This window comes from Zonotrichia leucophrys, chromosome 20, assembly GCF_028769735.1.
Source record: "Zonotrichia leucophrys gambelii isolate GWCS_2022_RI chromosome 20, RI_Zleu_2.0, whole genome shotgun sequence".
Lineage (NCBI taxonomy): Eukaryota > Metazoa > Chordata > Aves > Passeriformes > Passerellidae > Zonotrichia > Zonotrichia leucophrys.
Genome location: NC_088189.1, coordinates 8,071,489 through 8,089,042, shown reverse-complemented (window position 1 = coordinate 8,089,042; position 17,554 = coordinate 8,071,489). Strand labels below are relative to the sequence as shown.

The 17,554-nt window shown below is 52.5% G+C and overlaps 1 protein-coding gene across 2 annotated transcripts in view; it reads left to right on the top strand.

The window, feature by feature from the left end:
• Nucleotides 1–17,554, top strand: part of CDH22 (cadherin 22) — a 79,486-nt gene that overhangs the window by 30,472 nt on the left and 31,460 nt on the right. For both annotated transcript variants that reach the window (XM_064729628.1, XM_064729629.1), the window contains exons 3-4: nt 44–338; nt 10,766–10,885. In XM_064729628.1, coding sequence (XP_064585698.1) covers nt 44–338; nt 10,766–10,885 — 415 coding nt within the window. The remainder of the gene's footprint in view (nt 1–43; nt 339–10,765; nt 10,886–17,554) is intronic.

Below are 17,554 nucleotides of genomic sequence, written 5' to 3'. Positions count from 1 at the left end.
ACATCCCCAGCCTGCTCCCACCCTCTCCCTCTTTCCCTGGCAGATCCACTCGGACTCAGATGAAGGAGATGGCTCCATCAAATACACCATCTCCGGGGAGGGCGCGGGCACCATCTTCCTCATCGATGAGATCACAGGGGACATCCACGCCACCGAGCGCCTGGACCGCGAGCAGAAAACCTTCTACACACTGAGGGCACAGGCCCGGGACAGACAGACGGACCAGCTGCTGGAGCCTGAGTCAGAGTTCATCATCAAGGTGCAGGACATCAATGACAGCGAGCCGCGCTTCCTCGAGGGGCCCTACATCGGCAGCGTGGCCGAGCTGTCCCCTGTTGGTAGGTCTGCTCTGGGAAAGCTGCACCTCTCCCCTGTCACACCTTGGTCAGCTCTGGGCTGGGAAAGCTGCACCTCTCCCCTGTCACACCTTGGTCAGCTCTGGGCTGGGAAAGCTGCACCTCCCTCCTGTCACACCTTGGTCAGCTCTGGGCTGGGAAAGCTGCACCTCCCTCCTGTCACTCCTTTGAGCCCGCTGTACCCCACAAAAACCACTTGCAAATCTCAGGGATTGCAGAGCTAGGGAGCCAAAAGGGAAAAATAAATAAGGTGGCTTAAGAAAAACAAGTGGATAAATCCTCTGAGCTGATTGCCAGCCTTTGGCTGAGCGCTCAGTCTCAGCCCTAAGCCGTGCTCTGGGGACGGGTCGTGGTGGTGCCAGCTGCCTGCTGTGCATTGACTCTGGCTTTGCACAGCCCCCTCCCTCCTGCAGGCTGGCTGGTTGGACTAAACCCTCACAAATCAAGGGGCTCACAACCATGCTGGGTGGTTGGACTAAACCCTCACAAAGCAAGGGGCTCACAGGGTATGCCTGTGGTTCAGATTGGTTTCAGTGGTGCCTCTCCCCCAGCTCAGGGCATCCTCTGTGTGCTGCCTTGCGGCTCTTCTGAGCCCCAGGGCTGCTCAGACATCATCCCTTTGAGTGTCCCCATGCAGAACTGCCAGCCCCTTCTCAGCTGGGTCTGCCCTTCTCTGAGGGGCCAGGCCTTGCTGGCTGAGATTGGGGAATTCATGTACCTGTGACAGCAATGTGGCTTCCCTGTGTTAGTCTTTACTGCCCATCCCCTTGGCAGCAGGCCCCTCTCAGGTGTGTTGGTGACCAGCCTCGCTGAGCTCTGAGGGCCAGCCTGGTGATGATGAGGCTGCACAAGTCCAACCCCTGGGATGGCAGAGCAGGACAGTCAGCACTGTGGCCACCCAAGCTTTGGGAGGGGTGCAGGGAGGTGATGTGTGAGCTGCAGCACTGCTGCCCTCGCTTCTGCTGGGTTCCCATGCTGCAGAGCACAGCTGGAGTCCAGGAGAATGGCTGGAGCTGCACTGCCTGAGGCCACAGCATTCCCTGTGCACGCTGGGCTCTGTCCTACCCCTACAGCAGGCTGTGTGTGTTGGCATGTGCTGTGAGCAGGAACCATAAATCACTGTTCCCAAAGGCTGTGTCCTGCTAGCAGGCAGCTTGTGGAAGGCTGGCATTGAACATCAGGCAGGACCCCAACACTCAGCAAGGGCTGAGACAGCACAGGGGCAGCAACAGTGCCAGGAGTGCAGAGCCCCCAGGGCAGGGGGACAGCTGAGAGCACCAGGGGCTTGAGAGGAGCTCAGGGGAGCCACCAGGTCCTGCTGTGCTGCTGTAGAGGTATCCTGGCTGCAGAGGGCAGGGCATGGTGCTCAGTCTGCACTGCCTCAGGACAGAGCTCCAGCTCTCCATGGTTCATGTGCAGCATATTGCAAAGCTGGTGAGTGGCCTGCAGCAGGTACAGAGGTGCAGGAATTGCAGCAGAGGAGCTGCTGCTGCCTGGATTCTGTTCATGTATGCAGAACAAGTTCTTCTGAGGTATCCCAAGCTCCCCTTCTGCTTCCAGTTACCTGTGCAAATCCTTGCCTCAGTCAGAGTGACCCCTTGAACTACAGCTGGGTGCTCCTGGAGAAATGAAAGACAGCATGTGGGCACCAAAGCAAGAGGCATCCTGTTCCCAAAGGGAAGAAAGAAATTAAATTAATCTAATTTGCTTGAACAACATTTTAAAAAGCAAGGAATTCTCAAGTCTGGGTATTAGACAAGGATCCCAGTTCTTTGAAAATCACTAACAATTATGGAGCTGCCTGATCAGACTGATGTGAACAAGACATATCAAAGGAGACAGTTTCTATGCGAAATTGGAGATCAGAGGGAGAAAGAAACACGGTTTCACAACATGAAAGAAGGCGATTCCTGCAAATTAAAATACTCGGAAGTTAAAAGTGAAGAGAAGTGCTGTGAAGGGCGTGGGCTGCATTTCCCAGCTGTGTGCTTGGAGAGGGGAGCTGGAGCCAGAAGCCTGCTCTGCTTTCCAGGCTACCTGCCTGCAGTCTGGCCATGCTGAGGAGTGCACGGGCTGCTCCAGAGCAGCCTTGCCCTGGAGATGGCCCAGGGAGGGTCTCACACATCATCCTCCCATGGTGCTGCTGCCGGGGCCCCAGCAGGGTAAGCACAGAGCTGGAGAGACCCACTGGAGGCGGCTGCTGCTGCTGCAAGTGCCCAACTCCTTCCCACTTCTCCCTGGGCTTTGCCCAGGAACAGGCAGCACGAAGGACAAGATGGGCACAGACTGTGAAAGCATTAACAGCAAGGCTGGCAAGGAGCTTTCTGCTCAACCTTCTAAGGTTCAGCACATGGGAGGTAGATGGGGCTGCTCATGGACCTGGTGTGAGAAGTTCAGCTCCAGATGCTGCACGAAGGGCTGAGGGTGCAGGATATGGGAAGCTGCTGGGCCAGGGAGGTGAAGTTCAGGATATTCAGCCTGCCAAGCCCTTTTTGTGTGGGAGTGCTCCTTGTGTGGCATCAAGGCCAGGTGCAGCTGTGCTTGTGGCTTTGTTGTGGTTGGTATTGATTATTGATATTTGCTGTCTGAGCTGGACAGAGCATCTTCCCTAGAGCTGTGGGGTATTTCCATGAGAGTGAGTGGGGAGTGTGCCTTGCTGCTTTCCTGAGTGTGGATGGAGGTGATCCCAGCTTGGTGCTGGCCAAGCAGGAGAATGAAGGCTGGAGAACTTAGGTTGGCTATTGGTAAATCGGGATCAAAGCCTGGGGACCTGCTGGTGGCCGAGCTGCTCTCAGACCCACCTGGATTCATCTGTAGAAGATTAATGTAGTAAAAAAAAGGGTGGCTGGGATGGGGCCCTGCAAGGGCAGGGCTGCTCTCCAGCTTGGAGCTGCTCATTCCCTGTCTCTGCAGCTCTGCAGCCTTTGCTCTCCATCCCAGCCTGAAGAGTTAAGGGTAACCCCTTCTTCCTCCTCCTGCCGTGGTCTTGCCTTCCCAGACCTCACTGGGGTTTGTGCTTGGGTGGTTTTTGTTCTCAGTCAAGGCAGCTCTCAGCTGCACTCTCCATTCCCTGCCAAGAGCACAGTCCCAGCTCCCAGAGGTGGGTGCCTTCCTGGGGCGTGAAGAGGAATAAACCAAATACAGTCAGATCCGCTCTGTGACAGCAGGAGCAGATCAAAGGACATTATTTGCATAATGAAGGAGTACTAATTGGGAGGGAAAGTCATTTGATTTCCTAGTGTCTAAGAGGGAATAACAAATGAGAGAAGTGCACAAACTCTCAGAGTAACTGGGAGTGCTTTGCAGCACAGCTGCCCTTGCTCTGTGCTGGGGCCAGGGCAGTGTGTTTGTACTGAGACTGAGACTGGGGGTGCTCTAAAGGCCTTTTTGTTCCAGGATCTTGCCTTGGCAGTGGTCAAAGTGCATTCTTAGCAAGGAGGAGCAGCACACACAGGACATGTGATGCTCCTCTTAATATTCTCCCAGCCAGCATCTGTTTTCAGCTTGGAAATTTCTTTGGCTGTGGGTGGTTTCTGGGGGTTTAGTCAGCTTTAGTATCTGTCTTCCATGAACTCATCCAGACTCATTGTGAACCTCTGCAGAGGGAAAAGAGAAAGGATTGCTGTTGTTATCTGATGGATCAATAGTGGCAGATGCAGGATGGTCAGGAGGATAAGGGATTTGTAAAGGGCAGAGGTGGTGCCTGGAGCCAGCCCCAGCCTATGAGCCAGGCTGGAGAAGGCATTGTTTCCTACACAGGGATATCCTGCACTTGGAAGAAGCACATCCAAAATGGAAGCTGACCCAATAGCTTTATCTGGCCTCCCTTGGCACAGCAGAACCAGCTGCAAAACCAACAATTGGCTTTTCTGGAGAAACCTGGTCTGGCCTGGGGCACCAGGAGCAGCAGTGCAGCTGCTGTGGGAGGTTTGCAGCCTGGCAGGGAGGGCAGCTGGGTCTGCAGAGGGATGGAGAGGTCCCTGCTCAGCCCCCAGCGGGAGCTGGGCTGGAGGCAATGCCCTGGAGTCACCCAGGCTGAGGAGGGCAGGGGCTCCTGGGGAGTATTTTCACTGACTGCCCTGTGCCCACAGGGTGCAAACCAAGGAGCAGTGTGTGTGCAGGATGGGGCCTGAGCTGCAAATCCTGTTCACTGCTGTCCTGTCACCTCAAGGAGAGGCTGCTGGTCAAGAGCTTGCTCTGTGCTGGCACCCCAGGCTCAGCCTCTGTGGATACCCTTGGGTGGGTCTCTCCAAAACATCAGAGTTGAGCACAATCCAGCACCAAAGGGAGAGACCTGCAGCTTCAGGAAAATGTAGGATGGGACCCAGCCAACTGCCTTGGAACTGCAGGAGCTTCACCTTGTTACAGGAGGTGCTAAAATTAGCTGTATTTTGGGCTCCTTTCCTGATCTCCCAGGGGTCTGCTTAGCAGCTGTCTGCTGCACTGAGGCGTGAGCCCAAATCCAGCACACTGTCCTGTCAGACAGCTCTGCTGGTTGCACAGGGTGGGTGTTGCAGCCCAGAGCTCACTTGGGGGGTCCCTGGGGAGCAGGCAGGGTCTGGAGTGAGGAGCATGCCAGGAAGGGCATATGCTCCCATCAGAGCATCACTCCTTCCTCCCTTGGTGCATTTCACTCTCATTTCTCTGTGTAGCACCATGTCCAGATTAGAGGCGATTTGGCTGTACAGACAGAAACTTGGGGTCAAGCCCTGACTCCAGCACAAAGCTGGCTGAATGCAGAAGTGATTATTGTGAAAAGAAATTGTTTAATCTCTGTGCTGGAAGCAGAGAAAAACACTTTGTTTACCATACAGCCAGAACACTTGCAGGCAATCGGATTTCCCCCACACACCCCCCTTGCTGGAAAGTGCTGAAGTCACTTTGTGTATCTGGAAGCTGCTGGGAGCTGGGGCTGCCCTGTCTGTTTGTCCTTGGTGAGGGGAGTCCTTCCCCTTGTGCACTGTGCTCTGGGTCACAGGACAGGCTCAAACACTGCCCTGCCCAGGTGGGGATCTCATCCAGCCCCTCAGGGACCTCAGCCCCTCCATGGGATGCTTTGGTTTGCTCCCCATGGCACCACGTTTGTCTGCTCCATTCCAAGGGCTGGGGTGCTTTGTGCAGTGCCTTTCTCTGGTCAGACACCCCAAAAGAAGTTTCAGAGTAGCAGATTGGAGCAATTGCACCCTGGTTAGTGCCCTGGGGCTTGTCCTGTGGGGTGACAGGGCTGTGCAGTGAATCTCCTCTGGGCCTGGCTTTCTACCAAGTCAGGATGTTCACAAGATTGCAAGAAACTCACTTCTGCTCCAGTAATTTTGAAGCTACTCCAGTTCTTTTTTTCCCTGGTGTCCTGCCTGAATGTGTCTGGGGTGCATCAGCCACTGCAGGTGTTTGGAGCCAGAGAAAAGCTGTAAATTGCATTGTTTATAAACTCCGTCCTGCCCCATGGCACCCAGGCACCTGGGATGGGAGTGCTGCACGTTGGCATCAGGCCAGGGAACGTGGCTTTGCATGACACAGCACTCCTTGCAGGGCCCCTGATGTTCTTCAGGGCTAAAGTGCCCCAGTGCTGTCCTGGAGCTGGCCAGATCTACACACAAAGGGGTCTCAGCATGGCCAGAAAGTGTCCCTGCTCTCTGCCAGAGCTGCAGGTGGCAACTGAGCCCCAGAGCTGGTCTGGAGAGCATCTGGAGGCTCCTGGTTTCACCACAGAACAGTGAATGCTGCCATGAGGAGGGACAGCCAAGTTTAGCAAGCGCTGGTTTTCCCTGCTGCTCATTTGCCTCTTTGCCTGCCTAGAGCCTGGCTGTGCTTCTGTCCCTGGGGAAGTGACAGGTCCCAGGCACCTCCTTGTGGATTCAGTGCAGGCCCTCTCTGCTCGTGGATGTGTTTGGAGTTTGCCTGTCAACATTTCTTTTAGCTGAACGTGTTTGCAGTGAGTGGCATAGCAAGTGGCCTGGAGCTCTCAGCCTTTTCATGCAGGGATGGCCCCAGAGGCTCTGGGTCCTGTGGGACAGCAGTCACAGGTGCCAGGGCAGGCCTGCATTGGCATTGCAGAGGTGCCCTGCAGAGCCCATCCATGCCATGCGGGGCACTGGGCTGGGCTGCTGTGCCCTGGCAGCCCTGGGGACACTCAGCATGGCAGGGTGGCTCTGGGGGCTGCCCTCAGGGGAGGGACCCTGCAGAGACACAGCTCCTGCAGGGAAAATATCACCGTGGTATTTTCTGAAAAATCCCTTCACCAGGATTTCTTCTTCTGGGAAGGTGAGAAGCCTCAGCTTCTCCATGTTTTACTGCTCTGGAATGTGGTCTGGAGATTGCTTATCCAAATATGTGAATTGTTTTTATTTCATAACCAAACACAGCCAGCTGTGTCGGACTCTCTGAGTCAGTCACGAGTTTTTATTATTCATTCTTGTTAAGCCTTCTGTCTGTATCCTTCTCTTTCTTTAGTATAGTTTTAGTATAGCATTCTAAAATAGAATAGAATATAACTGGATAGAATTTATATAATCAATATAATATAATTAAAAATATAATAATATATAATATAATATAATATAATATAATATAATATAATATAATATAATTAATATATAATTTCTCAACCTTCTGAGAATATGGAGCCAGATTCTCATCTCTCATCTCATCCTGGAGACCCCCACAAACACCACAGTGGGGCATCACGGGCACCTCTGGGCGTGGGCAGCCCTCTTGCCCTGCTGACCCTGCTCACAGCGGGGCAGGGATGCTGCTGGCAGAGCTCAGGGCTGGCTGCTGGCCCTGGCACATCTCCAGAATGGCTCAGGGTGAGGAATGGGGACAGCCCAAGAAGGGCCCATGGGGACAGAGGATGGCTGGCAGCCACAGCTGGCTAGGCTAGGGAAGTACTGCTCTGTAAGTGAGGGTCTATAGGAAATCAGGGTTTGTTTGATCTCACCTTTGCAGAGGGAGAATAAGAGATGGATTCTGACCTGTTAATTTTTATGTAACATTGTTGGTTTCCTCTGATCTGTGGAGTGAGCTTGTTGGGGGAGGAACCAAGGTCTTATCTCATTTTACATGTCTAATTATCTCTGTGGATATGGGCTCAGGCTCCTTGGTTATGGGAGGCGGGTGATAGAGTACATGATGGATGTTTAGATTTTATTTAGTGTATCTTTTATGGCTAAGGCATGTGCCAGAAAACTAAATAAAAGCTGTACATTCTGTACTTGCTGTGGGCAGTGCTGTGCTTGGAGAGCAGGGACTAATATTGGAGCAGGGTGGGAGCCAGGGAAAGCTTGTCTCTGCAGGAAGGAGGGACCAGGTTCAGCTGATATTGAATACCACTGCTCTTCACATGGACAGGGAAGGGTGGGAAGGGGATAAATGGAGGTTAGGGGAGGGTGCTGGAAATTTAAACTAATAAATTCCTGATACCCTTTAGGTGACCTTGAGCAGGCATCTTTGCAGACAAGAAGTCAAGGCACAAAAAGGGGTCAGTGCTCGCTACCTGGCTGATGTTGCTGTTTTGCTAATGAGATGCTGCGAGGGCAGGTGGGGAAGGGCAGAGCCTTCATCACCTCTGGCATTGCTGGCTGCAGCCCAAGGGCACTGGGGCCCCTCTCTGCTTCGGATTGAAGGTGTCTTGCTGCAATGCTGATTGGTTTCCCTTGCCCCTGAGCAGAAAACTCTGGTCCCAAATATGGGGCTCAGCCCTGGGACCTGGAGCTGGATCTGCTGCCCTGTTTTTCCAGTTCTTGGGAGTGCCCAGCAGCTGTGGGTCAGGAGCTTTCAGTGCTGGCACAGAAAACCTGAGAGCAGCAACCCACCTCACCTGTCCAAGCATGGCTTGGAATGGTGACACAAAGCATGCTCTGGGTGGGCACAGTCCTGCCTCCTCTTCAGACTCTGCAGCTTGGCAACATCCAGGTAAATTCTGGAACACAGGGAGTACAGCTGCGCCTGACAGGGATGGATTAGGAGGTGAGTTGTGCAATTGAATGAATGTATCTTGAGATGCAGAGTTCGGTGCAAACGTTTAGTGGTCAGCCTGCCTCTCCTGATCCCTGCCTTGGAATGGCTGCACAAACAGGCTGGAGCAGGAGGCTGTGGTGTGGTCCTTGGAGCACCTGCTCTGTCTGCAGATGTGCAGTCCTGACACAGGGTGTACAGGGCAAGGCAGGGAAATAAACTGATGGGCTTGGGTCCTGTGGGTGAGGGTTGAATCTCCTAACCCTCAGCAGGAACAAGTGGTTCTTGGAGTGAGGGGTGTTTGTGCAAGGTCAGCAGGCTCTGCCTGTGCTGCTGGGGCAGGAGTGGTGCTGCTGTGGGCACTGGGCTCTCAGCTGATTGCTGCCAGGCTGTGCCCTCCCTTGTTCCCAGGGCAGGTTTCGCAGACATCTTTTATGAAAAATCCTTTCCTTAGGATTTTCCCTCCTGAGAAGCTGAGAGGCCTCAGGAACAAAATGTAAACATTGATTATCTGCTGCTGTGGAATGCAACAGGTGGATCTTTGATTGGTCCATGTTGGTTGTTTCTAATCAATCACCAATCACAGCCCAGCTGGCTTGGGCAGAGAGTCCAAGCCACAAGCCTTTGTTATCATTCTTTCTTTTTCTATTCTTAGCTAGTCTTCTGATGGAATCCTTTTTTCTATTCTTTAGTATAGTTTTAATGTAATATATATCATAAAATAATAAATCAGCCTTCTGAAACATGGAGTCAGATCCTCGTCTCTTCCCTCAGTCTGAGACCCCTGTGAACACTGTCACAGGCAGGTACTGCTTGCTGTGATCCTCAGACTTTGGCACCTCCAGCATCCCTAGGAGGCTTCTCTCCTGCAGCTGGGAGAAGGATGATGGAGACCCTGGTGTCAATCTCCCTTCTCTGGTCCCTTTTTTTGCTTTCTGATCAGAAGCTTCCCAAGGGAGCATGCCAGGCTGCCCGGGGGAATGTGCAGAGCTGGTGTGGGAGTGATGTGCCTTGGCTCATACCTGCCTGAAGGAGCTGTGTTATGGCAGGGAGAGGAGGAGGAAATGCAGCAATAGTATTTCTTGAACAGTTGTTTGCCAGGCAGAGAGCCAGTGTTGCCGTGGTGTAAAATCTGGACGTGCCTGGCAGGGATGCACCATAACTCCACTGGAGACAGCAAAGCATAAATAAGTTGACTCAAACTAGCTTGTTGCTGAAGACTGATGAGGGGGATTCTCCTGTTATCAGCAGAGCTGCAGCTCTGAGAAGGCTGCCAGGGAGAATGAAAAGCAACCATGGTAACTGCTCGTTTCCCTCAGTGAACACCCTTTCCAGGAGATCAGAGTGAACTGGACTGGGGAGCCTGTGCATCCCAGCTGCTCACAGCAGCGCTGTGCTGTGCTGTGCTGCCTCATCTCCTGCCTGAGTCTGGGCAGGGCTGGTGCAGGAAACCCCTGCCTTGCCTGCAGCCTCTGGGCTTGGATGAGGAGGAAGGCCCCAGGGACTGAAGCTCCTCATCCTCCTCTGGATGATTTCAGCTCCATATCTGCTTCCTGTGACACAGGAACAGAGGAACAGAGGCTGCTTTTGTCTGACTGCTCCAGTGCTCGACCTCTGGGCAGGGATGAACTAAATCTGGTGCTGGAGATGGAACATGTTGGCCTGTCCTCACAGTGCTTTGGTCACACCATCTCCTCTCTCAAGGTGTCTGTAGGCAGGGGTAGGCTTCCCTTCCTTTCTCCCTTCTGTTGTCTCTCTGCATCTCAGCCCCTTTGCTCCTGCCCCCACCCTCATGTCCTGGGTCCTGCTTTTGTTAAATTGAACATGATGTCAAATTAAAGCCATCACAGGGACAGTTGGAGTGAAGTACCCAGTTTAATGAGGCAGCCTTGAAAATCAATAACTTAATTGCAGACATTTGATGGACTTTTATCCAATTTATAGTCCTCCTGCCCTGCTACGTGTAGAGCATGAGGACCTGGTGCTATGTCTGGCTCTGGGCAAGTGAAAGCCTTTCCTCTCCTCAGGCTGCTTCCCTGGGCAGGTCTGCCTGCTGCAGTGTGGGTCAGGCCCCAGCTGGGTGGTCCCTCTGTGCTGGGGATGACCATGTCACTCACTCTGTGCTGACAGGAAGGGCAGGTGCCAGTATGACATCCCCACATGGTCCAGCAGAAAGCTACTGGGGGAAAGCTCCCAGCTGTTCGGAGCAGTGATCTCCTGGAGAGCAGGTCCTGCTCCAGGATCCTGTCCCTGCTGCCACTCTGCAGCACACCAGAGGCATTTGTGTCTGGAGTCCTGGCTCTCAGGTGTTGGTGGGGAGGTGATGCTGCATTTGCACCCAGCTGTTCTTCCCCTCATCATGTGCAAGCAATCAGTGTTGGGCCCTGCTCTGAGGTCTGTGCTGCTCTTCTAAACTCCTGCCTGACTTTCTGCTTCCCTTCTTGTCCCTGCTGCAGGCACCTCTGTGATGCAGGTGATGGCCTCTGACGCCGATGACCCCACCTATGGGAGCAGCGCCAGGGTGGTCTATAGCGTGCTGGAGGGGGAGCAGCACTTCACTGTGGACAGCAAAACAGGTGAGCAGCACCCAGCTGGGCTGGGCCACGACATCCCACAGGGGCTGTGGCTCCTGGGCAGGGCTGTGAGCCACATCTGTGCCTCCCTGCTGGCCACTGGTGCTGGATGCTGCTGGCAGAGATGCTGGAGAGGAAGCTGCTGCCCAGCTCCATGCCCTGCCTGCAGCAGGATCTGCAGCTGCATGCCCAGAGTGCCTGGTCTGCACCTGCACTGGCCAGAGCTCCTCTCTGCCTGGAGCAGGAATGCCCCCACAGGCACATAAAACTTCACTGGAGAAGGTTTAAATACTACCAAAGGGGCCTTACCAAAGGCTGCATCATTATCACCAGGGCTTTGATTAAAGGTAACACTTTAAATTAAGGATAGGTTTATAAATGTTCTATTAATATTTAATGAAAGAACAGTAGAAGCTGCTCCATTCCTTAATAACTTATAATAGAGCCTGTTGTAAAATGCCTCTGTAATAAATCCCTGGCAGATGATGCTCTGACATACTGGTTAGAGTAGACCATAACCAGGAGATGTTGGGGTATATATTCTCCTTGCCTCCCAGGAGTTTGACTCTCATTACCCTTAATGAGAGCCTCACAAGCTTGCTAAGAAGGGAAGACACTCAAATGCTAATAAGGGATATTTAAGGCACAAAGCATGCAGTAAAGTGCCTGTAGTTTAAGGAAAATTTGTCAAAGGACAAGCAGGCTGAGGAGCTGCAGCTTGTGCTGGAAAACTGGACAGCAAAGTCCTCCCCACCCTATTGCTGAACCACAGAGGCAGAAACTGGGCTGGAGTCCCAAGTCTCTGTCAGGCTGATCTGTGTCTGTGCTGATATTTTCTAAGGCTGGGATTTGTTTGGAGATGCTGGTGTAAATGTGAAGAAGGTCTGTGTGCCTGAGCCTGTGCACCTGCAAGAAACCCTCCAGCTCCTGACCGTGCTCTGGTACACATGGGGAAGCTGGGCCCAGCCCTGGCTCTGCCACCAGCCTGGCTGCTGCTGGAGGAACACCCAGATTTGGGGTTTGGGAGCTCCTGCACACACCTGACACTGTGGCCTGTGCTGGGAAATGGCTCTGTCTGGACTGAGGCTGGTGCAGTGGGGATGGGGCACAAGCAGCAGGCTGGGGCTGTACCCACCCCTTGCTCAGGAGCTGTTGCACCTGGGCTCTCTTCTCTGCCAGATTTGCTTTGTTTTATATTGTGTGTGTAGGAACAATAGGCTAACCACTGAAAATTCAGGTGCACGTGAGATCCTGCTAATGTGAGACAGCTTTGTGTGAGTGAAGTCTGGCTGCTGGAATGGAGAGGGACCACTGGGAGCCAATGCACAAGCCAGGACGTGCAGAGGCTCAGCTTCCTGCCACATTAATGCTCTGTATTAAGGCATAAACTAAAATGTGCCCTGTGGGACTGTGGTGAGAATTAATGTCACTCTGGGAATCCAAGCTTCTTGATTCCTTGACTTTTTGTATCTTAATTCTCAAGCTGGCTGTTTCATACACTGGGGGGTTGATTTACTGTTTTACTTGCTTGTGTTTCACAAAGGCAAAATTGCTGACAGTCTGCAGAAGAACTCCAGCCCCTCTTGAGCATGTCTGCTTGCAGGATATCTGGCTGCTAACACAGGTGTTGGGGCTGACTCTGGGATCTCTGAGCTGCAAATGGCCTGTGGCAGCTGCCTCCCCAGCAATGCAGGGCTGCAGCTCTGCCCATCAGCCCCTCAAGTTGTGGCTGCAGCAGTGCTGTGGGGGCACAAAGTGTCATCATATCCACCCAAACACACCCCAACCTGCTCCCACTCTCCTTCTGTTAGAACAAGACTTTATGCTGCACAGGGGAATCCAAGTCTGATTGCCCGAGGTGGCCCAGCTTCTGCCCTGAGCATAAGATTTAATTATCCATAGCAGCAGCGCAGCTCTCAGAGCCACCATTGTTATTAATGGCCATAAAAAGAACCATAAAAACTTGGCATGTTACATTTCTTATAATATATGATAATGAAGAACAATTTGATTTCCATTTTTGGTTTTGACCTCTTTCTCTGCTGTTTCTTGCAGGTGCATGCATGCATGTGCTGCCTTGCACACCACCTCAGCCCTGACTCCTTCCAGCACAGGTTCTCTCTTTCCCCCTTGCCTTGTGCTCTTTTCACACCCTCCCTCATAGCACAGGTACAAAAGTGGTTTCCATGCCTGTGTACATGAGCATGGACCATGTGTAGCTGACTTTGTCTCCTGTTCATGGATGTTTGCAGCTGTAGTGTTCAGCTGGGATTTTGTATTCAATGGACCTTTCAGAGGCAAACCCAAACTGTCTGGCTGCTGTGCTGTGCCAAGTCCTGCCACTCAGTAATGCCTGAGTGCCTGTAGCACCTCGGGTCTCTTTGGAGGGAGACAAGCATCTAAATGGCTCCACTGGAATAGTGGGAGCAGCAGGATGGCATTTATGCTGCAGGAAGATTCCAGAATTGAATGGTGGTGAAGAGAAAGCACAGCTGATGCACACAAGCTTTTCTTTCTTTCATATACAGCAGCCACTCTCATGCTTTGAGATTAGTTTCACAGACTGAAACTTGTGTTGTGTACACCAAATCAGGTTCAAGAACTTCACCTGTGTGTGCTGGAGGTCAAGGCTGGCTTTCTTTTTGTGTGAGTGGGGAGCTTTATATGCATAAGCTTTTGAGGCAAGGTTTTCTTGCCAGCTGTAAGAATATCCCCGTGGCTTGTTGCAAGAGCCTGCAGGCATTAAGCTTTGTGAGCTTTGTGCTGCCTTCCTCTGTCAGACAGGGTGCAGGCAATCTTTGCTCCTTGCAGCAGGTGAGCAGCAGTGCCCGTGCTGTGGCTGCCCCAATCTGCTCAGGAGGCTGTGCTCTCACAGCAACCAGCACACAGCTCTGCTCTGCTGCTTCCAGGGGGAAACAGCCTCTTCTGCTGCTCTGCTGGGTGTTGGCTCTGGGTGAGAGCACTGATCTGGCAGCAGAATCCCCCTCGCTGCTGCTGGGCCACGAGCCCAGCTCTCCCAAAGTTACACAGGGTGGGAGGTTTAGTGGCAGCTCCAGGAATCCCATCCTCACCAAGATCTTTCAAGCTTATTCTTTTCCAATATGGAGATGTGCACCTGAGTGTGGGCACTCTGAGTGCATTTACATGAGAGGAGAAATTTGTGCATTTAAATCCACAGGCTGCTGCTTGATATCACCCTGCATTCTCTGTACCGCTGCAGATTATTCACCTTTACAGGGGCAAATCTGTCTTTTGGCAGGCAGCTGCCTGCTTGTGTCTGTTCCCCTGTCCTTTGCAGTGCCCTTTCTCATCCCTGGCAGTGTGGCTGGAGTCTCACTGCTGCCTGTGATCCCTTCCTTGGGAGGGAGCCTGAAGCTGCTCAACACCCCACAGCCTGCTGCCCCTGTTTCCAGCAGCCTTGTTCATCCTTTTGTAGGAATATTGAGTGTTTTAGAGCAACCACAGGATGGAACACCATAGGTTTCATTATGTTTGCCTCCTTAAAAGCCAGCTTGTCAGTTTGGGGCTGTACATGGGAGCCTGGCTCTTTACCGTAAGGGAGAGGTTGTTCTTCAAATCTGTCACTCTGCTGAATGCAGGGAAAAGACAAAACTCAGAAGGTATTTGAAATGCAGTCTGGCATTTGTGATGACTTAAACCAGCTCCTGAGTTCTAGAGCCTGTGTCCTGATTTAAAGACTGAGCCATAAGGGCTTGGAGCTTTTTATGCCAGGGAGAATGGAGGCACTGGTCTGCTGGGATGAAGCTGATGGTTATTTGTGTGCAGTTCTCAGTTATTTCAGCCCTACCTGCCAGCCTTGCTGTGTTTGGAGACAGACCTGCCTGGTCCTGGGGCAGCGAGGCTGGGCTGGGAGAGGAGCTGGGGCTGGGAGCCTGCTGCACACTGAGCTGTTAGTGTGTGTGATGGGGTGGTGGGAGGCAGACACATTTCTCTGCTGCTCTTGCCAGTTTGTTAAAAACACTCCTTGGTGCCTGGAAACACAGATGTGTGTCTCTGTGTGCCCAGAGGTTGTGCAGGTCTGTGCCCCATCCCTGTCCCTTATCCATCAGAGCTCTGCACAGGCACAAGGGACTCTGAGTGTAAGGCACAAGAGTCTGCAGAGAAGCCACATCTATTTAGGGGATTCCTCTTGTCAGTGAGATTGAACATTAACAGGCCTTTTCTGAGACTGTGCAGGAACTTCAGCTGATTTGGGACCAAATTGTATGTTTGGTCATCTTGAGGAAATTCAAGTGTATCTACTAATGATCTGAGGGAATTAATGTTAAGTGATGAGGGACTTAGCTGCTAAAAGAAGGGACAAAGGAAGGGTGAGTGTGCTGGCTCTGCACTGGCATGGGCAAGGCTGATTGCAGCCTGGAACAAGCCCTTGTTAGGTGCTTCCTGAACCTCCTGACCCTTTGTGCCTTGTATTTCACTCAGAGCACCTTTAGCTTCTGCCTCTCAAATTGTGCTGAGCTGAAGGACAGGATGGGGGCTGGAGGGAGACTGAAGTGCTGGTTCTTGGAGCCAAGACCTCTTCTGCAAGGGCTGACCTCCTGCAGGATGTGTGCTTCCAGCAGGACTGGTGTCCTGGCAGATATATTGGTATTTCTGTGTCCCTGCAGGCAGATGAGGGCACAGGTGAGGAATTGCAGTCAGTTTGGCAGGTGCCTTGCCTTTCCTGGCCTGAGGCAGAGATGGGTTTGATCTGACTGACCAGGCTGCTGGCAGAAATTAATCTGCTTTATCCAGATAAATAGAGAAGGGATAGAGGAGACAGACCCAGATTCTTCTCAGGCATGCACATTAAAAAGACCCAGATGGCAGGAAGACAAGGCTTGTCACCATGATGGTGGCACTTCCATCCCTGGAGATACTAAAACCTTGACTCTTTATGGCCCAGGGTAATCTCATCTGCCTTTGAGGACTGCCTGCTTTGAGCTGTGATGGATCAGGAACCTCCTCAGGATAGGTCCCTGTTTGTTACTCCATGACTTTCTGGCTTGTTGCTCTTCCTGCCCTCAGCTGGAAGGTGCCTTGTCCAGGCAGCCTCTGAGGATGTGGACATCTGACCTAGAGGCACCTGAGAGCAGAGCAAAGCCCCTCATGATGGGACTCCTGGAAGGCAGTTACCTGCTGAGTGCTTTGTCCTGCTTTGTTTTTGTCACCCGAAGAGAGTCTGCTGTTGGAGCAGATTCTGTGGTATTTATGTGATGCTCTAAGTGTCCCCTTGCCTGGTAATTATACTGATTAATCTGGATCATGCTGGAAAGCCACATGTGCCTTGTACCAGAGGGTATGCCACCACGTGTCCACATTATTCAGCTGTAACAGATAGTGACAAGAATGGGGCAGACAAGTCTGAGCTTGAGGTTGTTCTTGCTTTGTTAGCAGTGTCTGGGAAAGACAAAGTTTGTCAGTTTTTCCAGCTGGAAAGAAGGTGAATCTTGGGAGATTATAGCAATGGCTTTTCTGTGCAGCTCTCTGTACAGCCTTGAGGAAGGAAGGTCTGTGTCTCCATCCCTTGCAGCTTCTTTGCAGAGTCCCTGGGGGTCAGGTTTTGGGAGCTATCTTGGCTCTGGAGGATGGGACCATGTGGGTTTGCTGCTGGTGGGTGTTTGAGGTGGTGCCCTTTGTGCCACATGGATGTGGAGCACGTGTGGAGACCGTGATCTGCCACAGCCATTAGCAAATGGTGAGAGGTGCCTCAGCCTAGGAGACAAAGCCAGCCTGACTCGGGCTGGTGGCCTGGTGTGGCCCATGCCATTTGGGAATAGCATCCCAGGGACAGTCCTGATGGGCTCCTGGAGGTCTGGCAGTCGGTCTGCAGCAGATCCCCACCTGTCCAGCATGGACCGGGCACACCACACCATGAGAGGGAGTTTCTGATCAGTCTCCACCCCTGCCAAAGGCAGAGATTTTGTCTGCCTTGTGCTGCTGGAGGAACAGGAGCTGGCTGGGGACATTGGCCCCACTCTGCATGTGCCAAACAGCCTGGACTTGCTCCCTGTTGGGACGAGTGACCTTGGAGGTGTTCTGGGAAGTGCCTGAGCACTTTCCTCCCATCCTGCATGGCGTATTATGAGCTATATCATTACGAGCAGCTCAGTTAAGTCATTACAGCCTTGGTGAATGCATGAGCTTTTTCCCTCTCATCCCAATTCATCACTATTGTGCTGACATGAATCATTTTCATTATAAAATGCTTCAGACCCCGTTAATTAACAGAATTGCTTAAATTTCAATGAGACAGTGCTTGCCCAGAAATAACGGTTTTGTATTCACGGTGGGGTGGCAGGAGGGGCCTGTCAGCACGAGCAGCTGGGCTGGCCCCTGAGCCCTGGGGCTTTGTGCAGGGCTGGCCCTGCTGCCCACGTGGGAGGGTGCCATCCGTGCTGGGATGGTGCCCACAGACACGTCCCTGTCCCATTTCCTGTGTCCCCTCTGCTTCTGTGTGCGAGGAGAAGGAGTAGGACTCCTTGCTGAATGCGGGGCTCAGAGCACACCCTGGGCCCCCTCACAGGATAATCACCTGCTCCCTTATCTGTGGGGCTGAAGGCAGGAGGGTCCAGGTAATTACAGAACCTGAAGTGACAGAGGGACAAGGGAGATTGGGTGATAATTGTGCCTATCCTGGATTCACAGACTCATAAGCCACTGGTCTGCTTA